The 9788-nt window shown below is 55.5% G+C and overlaps 2 protein-coding genes across 6 annotated transcripts in view; one reads left to right on the top strand and one right to left on the bottom strand.

The window, feature by feature from the left end:
• Window positions 1-6296, bottom strand: part of ENTR1 (endosome associated trafficking regulator 1) — a 7769-nt gene extending 1473 nt beyond the window's left edge. The window contains exons 1-8 of one of the 4 annotated variants that reach the window (XM_017505639.2): window positions 6031-6296; window positions 5793-5942; window positions 4187-4299; window positions 3500-3916; window positions 2554-2627; window positions 1617-1728; window positions 1184-1246; window positions 600-739 (exon numbers count right to left, since the gene is read on the bottom strand). In XM_017505639.2, coding sequence (XP_017361128.1) covers window positions 600-739; window positions 1184-1246; window positions 1617-1728; window positions 2554-2627; window positions 3500-3916; window positions 4187-4299; window positions 5793-5942; window positions 6031-6100 — 1139 coding nt within the window. In that variant the 5' untranslated portion in view covers window positions 6101-6296. Of the gene's footprint in view, window positions 1-599; window positions 788-1183; window positions 1247-1616; window positions 1729-2553; window positions 2628-3499; window positions 3917-4186; window positions 4300-5792; window positions 5943-6030 lie in introns of all 4 variants that reach the window. The other 3 variants (XM_017505637.2, XM_017505641.2, XM_017505640.2) reach the window with 3 other exon arrangements.
• Window positions 6297-6322: 26 nt separating this feature from the next.
• The window catches only part of PMPCA (peptidase, mitochondrial processing subunit alpha), a 13107-nt gene continuing 9641 nt past the window's right edge, over window positions 6323-9788 (top strand). The window contains exons 1-4 of one of the 2 annotated variants that reach the window (XM_017505633.2): window positions 6323-6431; window positions 7991-8193; window positions 8474-8553; window positions 8789-8871. In XM_017505633.2, coding sequence (XP_017361122.1) covers window positions 6361-6431; window positions 7991-8193; window positions 8474-8553; window positions 8789-8871 — 437 coding nt within the window. In that variant the 5' untranslated portion in view covers window positions 6323-6360. Of the gene's footprint in view, window positions 6432-7990; window positions 8194-8473; window positions 8554-8788; window positions 8872-9788 lie in introns of those variants that run through there. The other variant, XM_017505636.2, reaches the window with a different exon arrangement.

Genomic DNA, 9788 nt, shown 5'->3' with positions numbered 1-9788 from the left:
CCGCTGGGCGATGGGGGGGGAGAAAGGGGAGGGGTTCTGGGGGGGAGAAAGTGGAGGGGTTCTGGGGGGAGAAAGGGAGGGGCTCCAGGGGAGAACGATAGGTTTTCACCTCCTGCGAGGAGACCCATACCTGACTTCACACAGCAGGCTCCCCTGTCCACAGGAAGCGCTCTGGGGGGCCCAACACCACCCTGCAGAGCTCAGCCTAGTGGGTAGAGACGCTCACCACTGTCACAGTGACGGTGGCTGGCGTGTCCCCAGCCAGGCACAGTAGTGAGGGCCTTCTGGGAATTTGCTTTTTCAACAGGAGGGAAACTCCCAGTACATGCCTTACTCAGAGCTTTAGTGTCCGCAGGTGGGAATCAGTTCTGGGTGGCATTACTGTCTGCACCTCCCAGCTGGGATCGGACACGGTCCAGCAGGTCAGAAAGCCTTATGGTCTGCTCACACAGTGACCCACTGAGCACGCGCCCCTCCCTGCGGCTCCCTGGTCCGCCAGCCATGGTTCCGTCAGCCTGGACCCCCACCCAGGACCACTGAAGGCCACTGCAATTGCATCCCCGTTCTCTGCCAGGCTTCCCAGCACCCCAGGTACTCACTTGATGGAAGCCTGCGCGCCGCTCACGACCCCTCGGAGGTTCTGCAGAGCCACATCGGCATTCTGCTTCACCACCGTGAGGCTGGCTCCCTGGCCACACCGCAGGGCTTCATTCTCTCGCTGGAAGTTGGAGACCTGTGCCTGGGGGAAGGTGACGGCTGAGGAGAGCGCATCTCCGAGGCCATCCAGCTCAAAGTGCACCACGTGGCGAGGTGGGGACTTGCCCATGGGGGTTGGGCTCACTCAGGATGGGTGCTCTGGCCTAACTGGGGGCTTGCCTCTGGAACTGGGGACCTAACAGCTTCCCCTTCACTCCAGTATAAGCCCAGCACCCAACTACAGAAACAGGGAGTCCGGCCAGTGGACGCCCGGTGCCAGATCCCAAACTCCCAACAGAGATCCAGCGCTCCCTCTGCTCCAGGTCCCAATGGGAAGTGGGTGCTGTCCCCACTGTCCCTGTCTTCAGTCCTTTATCTGCCTGGACACAGGGGAAATCCCAGCAGAAGGTCTTTCACATGTTTCTTCTTGAATTCCTGTCCATGTGACTCCACAAATCAAAGGAAAACACTGAGGTCCTTTAATTACCTGAAGCAAATTTACTTCCTGTTTCAGTTTCATGACATGGTTTTCTGCCTTTACGGCTCGTTTCTGTACAAAAACAAGACAAGGCATCACTGACATCCTCATACAGGTCACGGGCCCGACCCAGGGAGCAGGAGGCCACCCGCTGTGGCTGTGGCCCTTCCCAGCCTCTGCCCTACCCGGTCCTGCCGCTACTCTCACCATGCAGTGCCTATACTCCGCCTCCACTCCCCACGGATGGCCTCCCAGGCTGGCTGGGACACAGCAAGACCGCCACGCCAAGGGACGCTGGTCCCTGAGAGCCACACAGTCCCACTCCCAAGGGCAGTCTGCACCGGCTCCACAGCACCCACCCGCCTGCTGAGGACAACAGCGCTCCCTTGGGAGCTTTCCTGCCCCGCCCAGCTCGCCCCGATTCAGAGAAAGACGCCCGTACAGTCATCAGCTCCAGGTTTTGCTCCACTTGCTGAACCACCGACTCCAGGTCATGGTAGTCACTTTCCTCCTTGATCATTTTTGCTTCTAATTTCCGCTCAAGCGTCCTCACCCTTGTTAAAGAAAAACCCGAGTTGTTAATTTCTGTGGCTACTTTAAAGAGTACTACAAGAAGACACCTCACTAGCCAGATTAAACCCGCTAAGAGCCTGTGACAGACGGGCCTCAGACACAGAGGGGGACAGCGGCATCCTCAGGCCTGGAGCTGCAGGCAGCTACGAGGCAGGCGTGCAGGGAGGGGCTCTCACACCTCTGCTGCCCCAGTAAGGAGTCTGGTGGCTTTTTGTCTTGGCCAGGCATGGTGGCTCACACCTGTAATTCTAACACTTTAGGAGGCTGAGGCAGGTGGATTGCTCGAGCCCAGGAATTTGAGACTGGCCTGGGCAACACGGTGAGACCCTATCTCTACAAAACTGAAATCTAAAAATTAGGCAGGTGTGGTGGCGAACGCCTGTAGTCCCAGCTACTTGGGAGGCTGAGATGGGAGGATTGCTGGAGTCGAGGTCAAAGCCGCAGTGAGCCGCGACTGCACCACTGCACTGGAGCCTGGGTGACACAGCAACACCGTCTCAAAAGAAAGAAATAAAATTTTATGCAGAACACGGAAATGAGTTTCATGCTGAACATTTTAATACGCTAAAAGCCAGATCCAGTTTGATTCTGATTACTTCATCATCATTTAAAAATGGATTTCCCAGGGGACTGAGGCAGAAGAGTCGCTTGAACCCAGGAGGTGGATGTTGCAGTGAGCCGAGATCGTGCCACTGCACTCCAGCCTGGACAAGAAAGCAAAACTCCTTCTCAAAAAACAAAGAAAACACGGATTTCCCTATGTGTTAGATGTTGTGAATTGCATTCCTAACTAAAGGCTTACATACATTTCTGTTTGAGCTTCAGAGAAGCTCTGAACCTCATTCAGCTTTCTTCTCAGCTTAGAATTTTCATCTTTCAGCTGTGGAGAAAGAACATCCCTATTAGAAAGTCGGCATGTCTCACTCAAAGGGGGTATGCGTCTGTGGTCTGACTCCAGAGCCTCCTGATGCTCAGAGACGCCTGGGCCAGTGCAGCGTCAGCCTGTAGCACACTACAAAGGAACACCACGGGTGGAGGTGTAGCTTTTTAAAGACCTGCGGTCACAGATGCCAATTCATTTTACTCAGAGGTCGGGCTCGGTGGCTCACGCCCCTAATCCCAGCACTTAGGGAGGCTGAGGCGGTGGATCACCTGAGGTCAGGACTTCAAGACCAGCCTGGCCAACATGGTGAAGCCCTGTCTCTACTAAAAATACAGAAATTAGCTGGGCGTGGTGGTGCACGCCTGTAATCCCAGCTACTCGGGAGGCTGAGGCAGGAGAATCACTTGAACCCGGGAGGCAGAGGTTGCAGTGAGCCGAGATCGCACCACTGCACTCCAGCTTGAGCAACAGGGTGAGACACTGTCTCAAAAAACACATTGTTTTGCTCAGAGCTTACCACCTTTTAGGTGATTATAATTTTTCAAACATGTTCCTCCTCTTAGATACTTAGCAGGATGTCCCTGAGCTGACAGCTGGAGCCAGCCTCTCCTGAGGTACAGCCCATTAAGTGCTCAACTGAATCCACTTCACAGCTTCTATCTCACCAGTCCTCTTTAGCCGGTTCTACTCCCACGTGTAACCAAAGGCAAAGTCAAAGGGAAAGTGAACAGTAGGTAGTAGGCTGTTACACGAGTCATCTTGTCCTGGGACTCGAACCGGGCCACCCAGGAAGCAGGGCAGCTCCAGGTTCTCTCCGGAGAAGCTCGCTCAGACAGGCGCTGTGCCAGGGCACCGCAAAGCTCACTTACTGCTTCGTAACTTATCTGCAGCGTCCGTAGGTGCCTGTCCCCCAGAGACTCTCCATGAGCCGCAAAGTCTGCGCTAGGACTCCCTGCTGGAGAGGACGGAGACACTCGGGAATCAGTGTCACTCAATGCCCAAGGGGGCAGAGACTCCGGCCCTGCCAGCTCCGCTGGGGTGGAGAGGAAGGAAAGGTATGTGCTGCAGGGCGATGCGCCGGCAGGGACCCTCTTGGGGTGACTCTGCTCCATGGCGGACGGCAGGTAGACCCCACTCCATCCGGTGTCCTCGTCCTCCTCCTCATCCAGGAGGTCACCAGCCCCTGTTGGGTCTTCGAAAAACGGCTGTTGATACTCCAAGCCATACCCCCCGGTTTGGGAGGTTGGGGAGTTGTGGTCGAGTCCCAGTGAATGCCTCGAGGCTTCCTAAAAAAAACAACGGAGGCCATGCTTCTGACTCAGCAGCCACGCGTGCCTTCCCTTCTCTGGGTTCTGCCTCGGAACGTGGAGAAAGGCCCCATCTCGTCTACTGGAAGGAGCCCAGCGGCTTCTGAGCCCAGAGCTGCTCCCAGCACTGCCGCTGCCCTGCCCTGCCACACTCGCAGACCTCCTCCAAAGGAGGCTGCAGGCCAGAACGGACCAGCCCCACAAGGCTGCTTCTGTCTCAAGCCATCGCCAACAATGCTATGGATTTACCTTTGTGTAAATTCTGCTGGCCGGGTCCTCTTTTGACAGGCCGAGGTTCTTGGTCTTTAGAAACTCTTTAAAGGAGAATGGATTTGCCTCTTCAAGATCTTCAAATTTGTCATCTGAAACAACAGACGTCACAAATGTATAAAGCTACTGGAGAGTGCTGAAAGGGAACCTTCCCGTTCCCCTCTTTCCAGAGCCCGGCCACATGTGAGGTGGGGTAGCCATGTGAATCTTTCTCCCATGATTCAGGCGGCCCTGGGAATCATGAAGGCGACTGGAGGTGGACAGTGACATGGACGTGCATCTGCATTTGAAATATTCTCCTTCCACCCCTCAGCCCCTGCTCCCACGCTCTGGTACCCACAAGAACCCTCTGGGGAGCTGTAAGACGACCCAGGCCGCTCCACGGCACACACGCACGGAGTTCAGCAGTGTCAGCGCAACCTGTGCTGGGAGCTCAAAGCTCCTAAGGGGCTGCCAAGCGGGGAAGCCAGGGCTCCTCAACCCTCTTCCCGACTCTTCTACCTAGGTAGCATGGGTAAGGCCTGCCTTCCCGCTCTACAGGCACCTAAGCAGCCACACGTGGCCCTCCCAGCTGTGAGACCCATGTAAAGCTGGCTCCTGTGGTCCCAGCCCCCGAGATAGAACTTCTCTGCCTCCTGATGTCCCCCCTGCTCAGGTTCTTCTGCCCGTGCACCTCGCTTCTATTCTAGGGTCAAGACTGAACCCTTGAAATCCCACCCCTGCCTGCTCTATGGGGCTCCAGACAGACCACAGATCCCGTCACGTAGACAGTCCCGCCACCAGTCCCTTGCACTGTGTTGGATGGAGACAGGAAGAAAAGGTTTCTGAACTACTCTACCTCCAAAATGTGTCTGATGGGCTCCTGATGGGCTTTGCTTAGAACATTTCCCCTTTCCATAGCCAAAATCTGCAAAGAAACAGTCACCCACTATGATGGTGGCAAGCCTTTATGACCTCACATCTTTTTTTTTTTTTTTTTGCACGCGGAGTCTCCACTACAGTGCTGCTCACAGCCTAGGGAACTTTAAAAAACACAAGCCCCCGGACTTGTGACCCTGGAGATGGCCTGACTCGCACAGACTGGCCCTGGTGTCTGTGATCTGAAAGAGGCTCTCCGTAGGTTCTGAAGCCCAGCGGGGGCGAGTGTGTCCTCCTGCCTCGTGACACCCCCGAATGTCCTCAGACCCTGGCACAAACACTCCTGCACACCCCGGGCACCCAGCAGCACCTCTTGCGTAGAACGAGGATGAACCAGACCTGGCCACTGCCCAGCTGGGTTTCCAATCACCGCCCAATGGGTGAAGACACCCCCACTCTAGCTCCACGAGGAAAGCGGGCGGGCTCCTGTGCTTCCCTGGGCACTGACCATCCTCTATCGGAACTGTCTGTCTCGGGGGAGGTCTCCCCGCAACCAGACTGTGAGCTCCTCGCAGCGGGACTCCTCCGCCTTTGAATTCCGAGCGCCTGGCGTGCAGTGAGCGCCGTGCTCACTTTCGAGTCAATGGACGAACTCCGGCCGCAGCGGAGGTGCCACAGGTGGCGCGGGAACTGGAGGCGTCCCCGGGGCCAGCGCCTCGTCTCTCACCTGTGTCTCCCACGGAAGCCAGCACCGGGCTGGGCACATAGCACATAAAGGCCGGCCGAATGCCGAAGAAGGGGGAGTCCAGGTCCCTGCCATGGGGGCGCTCACAGTCTAGCTGGGGGAGACAAGACCGGCGCTCAAAGAACGCTGGAGCTGGAAGCAACGACAACGGCGACTTTACTGCATGCCGGGGCGGCCGCCGCCCCCCGTGACCGCTGGACTCGGCCCCTGCCCCGCTCACCGTCGGGAATGACGAGGCTCCGGGCGCGGGACAGCGGGGTGGCGCCCGAGCGGCGCGGGTAGCCCGACATCGCCGCGCGCCCGGCGGGGCTGCACCTGCCTAGCCCGGCAGCGGCGGCTCCATGGCCCTGGCTCCGCCCGGGCCGCGGCCCCCGTTGCCCGCCCCGTTCGCCCGCCACTCGGCCGCCGCCGCGCCTCCGAGCCTCTGGCCACCGCTTCCGCTCCGAGCACCGGAAGCGCGCGCCCGAACGCCTAGCGCCGTCGTTGAGAGGGCGGGGGCGCCACGGGCGGAAGCGGAAGTGACGACAGAGTCTGGGGGCGGAGACTCAAGATGGCGGCTGTGGTGCTGGTGGCGACGCGGTTGTTGCGGGGCTCGGGTTCTTGGGGCCGCTCGCGGTTGAGGTGAGCCAGAGGCGAGCTGTGCTTCGGCCTGGGGCCGGGGCGGCTCGAGTCTGTCTGGACGCTCCGTCTTTGGTTTCCATAGAAGACACGGCGTCCGTCGAACGGGCTTCCACTTGGGGACACTGTCGTCGTCCCCGAGGCGACGGGAACCCTGCCCTGTCTTGGGCCTCGAGCCCGGGCGCGCAGTCCCATCTGTCTCTCCTCTCCCGGCTACCGGGTCCTTTCCCTCCCTCACCTCCCGGGCCGACGGGCCCTGTCCGAGGCCCTGTCTCGTCTCTGCCCCCTTCGCTTCTCCTGCGGCGTGCTCCTTCTGGAGGCTGAGCCGGCGGGGGCCCAGCTCTGTTAGAACCGCAGGGTTCTGACACCAGAGTTCAGGCTCTCGTTTGCGGCGCTCTGTCCGCTGGTCTGTTGATCCCTGACGTTTAAGGACCCTTTCCGTCCCCACCGCTCCTCCCGCCCAAGTGGCGGGGCCTGCCTTTCCCCACGCTGGAACTTTCTTCCCGCAGTACAGGCATCGCCCCTCGCCACACAACGAGCGGTTTTCAGGGGTGCGGACGTCCTGCCCCCAGGAGATGGATACAGCCAGGAACGTGAACAAAATATTGGCAATCGTGCAAATGCTTTGGAGTAAACAAGTAGCCTTTAGTGATAGAAAATAACAGGAAAGGCCGGGAGAGGTGGCTTACGCCTGTAATCCCTGCACTTGTGGGACACCGCGGCGGACGGATCTCTAGATGAAGGGATCGAGACAATCCTGGCCAACATGGTGAAATCCCATCTCTACTAAAAATACAGAAATTATCTGGGTGTGGTGGCACGTGCCTGTAGTCCCAGCTACTCGGGAGGCTGAGGTAGGAGAATCGCTTGAACCTGGGAGGTGGAGGTTTCATTGAGCTAAGATCGTGCCACTGAATTTCCAGCCTGGAGACAGAGCGAGACTCCGTCTCAAAAAAAGAGAAAAGAACAGGAAAGAGTAGGCTGATGAGGGTAGCCTCTTTGAGGGTGACATTTAAGGGAAGAGATGAAGAATGGAAGAAGGGGTAGGCATGGGCAAAGGGCAAGGCCTCGAACAGTGAAGATGGTTTGGGGGTGATGAGTCACATGTGTTCCAGGAATTGACAGAAGAATCAGTTGACCACGACCTGTGGGTGTCTGGGGGGTTCAGGAGATGAGTGTGGAGAGGGAGACAGAGGCCAAGTCACACCCCGCCTTTGGACTAGGGTAATAAGGGGTGTGGTTTCTATCTAAGACATCAGGGATGCCCTTGAAGGGCTTTATGTGTACAGACTGTTGGAGCGCCTTGCTGTTAATAAGTCCTGTTTTACAGAGATGGCAACTAAGACCCAAAGGGTGGAACCAGCTTGTTCCAGGTCCCGTGGATGAGCCGGTCGGTCTCTGTTGTCAGCCTCTGCTGTCTTCCAGAGTCTGTAGAATTAAGTTGTTCAGAAAGGCAGATGTTCACTTTCAATGCGGACAAAACAAAACTAAGTTCACCTGAGAGGGCATCGCCGGTTTGTGGTCCCAAGCCTGCTGTGACTGGGCCGCTTTCTCTGTTGCAGGTTTGGGCCTCCTGCGCACAGACGGTTTAGCAGTGGTGGTGCCTATCCCAACATCCCCCTCTCTTCTCCCTTACCTGGAGTACCCAAGCCTGTTTTTGCTACAGTTGACGGACAGGAAAAGTTTGAAACCAAAGTCACCACATTGGATAATGGGCTTCGCGTGGCGTCTCAAAATAAGTTTGGACAGTTTTGTACAGTAGGAAGTAAGTACTGCCGTGGTGCTGTGGGTGCCCTGCTGTTTGAACATGCGCAAGCTTTGGTGGACTGTCGGTTAGCGTGTCAACTGTGAACTGTACCCTGAGTGGAAACAGTGTATGATTTCATAAATGTTGACCTACACATACACCTGTGAAGCCGTCAGCAGCACGGTCGTACTCATGTAGTTAAATCTGATCATATCATATTGAAATTTTAAAATGTTTCTCTTGATAAATCTTATTTTGAATATCTGACTTAACCTGTTAATTTTCTTTTTACTACTAGTTCTTATTAATTCAGGATCAAGATATGAAGCAAAATATCTTAGTGGAATTGCTCACTTTTTGGAAAAATTGGCATTTTCGGTCAGTGTCCAGTTTCGTAATTTTCTAGACTATACTTTTGAAGGGTGTTTGAAGTTTTTCTTTTAATGGTTATTTTAATAAACTATTAAATAGCTAAATTAATGCTAATAAAATATTTAAGTTAAAAGATAATTTTTGTGTGTGTGTTTTGAAAACAAAAGTATATTTTAAAAATAATTGTATTTTAGGGACAGCCTGGATTGCTTACTTAGGTTTTCTTATTTATTTTTACTAGTCTACTGCTCGATTTGACAGCAAAGATGAAATTCTGCTTACGTTGGAAAAGCATGGGGGTATTTGTGACTGCCAGACATCAAGGTACACCATCTTTTACGTACAAATTGACTTCGTGTCCGTGTGAACCGACCTCCTCGTTGGTCAGATTCCCTCTAAACCCCTCCCATCGGAGAGGCTGTGGAGATTCATGGGGAGAAGTGAGCCCCATCCTGGATGGAGAGTTGGGTGGGCAGCGTTTACACAGAGAAGCACAGTCCCCAGGAACCCATTTCACCCCATTATTTGATCTGGGCTCTTGGCTGCATGCCAGGGATGTAGAGCAGGCCCTGTTCCAGGTAGAGCACAGGGCCTTGCATACGTACTCCACCCAGTAGCCAAGGGTGGCAGGAGCCAGGAGGATGAGCAGCTGACTTGGTCTGGAGTTGGAAGGGAATCATAGAAAACGCAGGATTGGGCTGGTTCCGAAGGAGTTTGCTAGACACAGTGGGCACAAGGCATTCCCAACCAGGAGACGGCAGGGGCCAAGGCTCCGAGCTGGGGAGGTGCTGGCTGCTTGGTAGAGGGAGGGCAGTGTTGCCTGGAGCACGGTGGAGTGGTCTTGGCATGCCAGGTGAGGAGCTTGTTCAGAAAGCACTGGGCGATGTGAGATGGGTGGATACAGGTCACAGATTTTTTAAATGCTTGATTATTTAAGTTTGAATGCTAAAAAAAATTACACATAAAAGACATGAGGCCGGGCGCGGTGGCTCAAGCCTGTAATCCCAGCACTTTGGGAGGCCGAGGCGGGTGGATCACGAGGTCAAGAGATGGAGACCATCCTGGCCAACATCGTGAAACCCCGTCTCTACTAAAAATACAAAAATTAGCTGGGCGTGGTGGCATGCGCCTGTGGTCCCAGCTACTCGGGAGGCTGAGGCGGAAGAATCGCTTGAACCTAGGTGGCGGAGGTTGCAGTGAGCCGAGATTGCACCACTGCACTCCAGCCTGGTGACAGAGCA

Source organism: Cebus imitator, unplaced genomic scaffold, assembly GCF_001604975.1.
Source record: "Cebus imitator isolate Cc_AM_T3 unplaced genomic scaffold, Cebus_imitator-1.0 Scaffold339, whole genome shotgun sequence".
In the NCBI taxonomy this organism is placed as follows: domain Eukaryota; kingdom Metazoa; phylum Chordata; class Mammalia; order Primates; family Cebidae; genus Cebus; species Cebus imitator.
The sequence above is the reverse complement of the archived record's forward strand: the minus strand, read 5'-3'. Positions and strand labels throughout refer to the sequence as shown.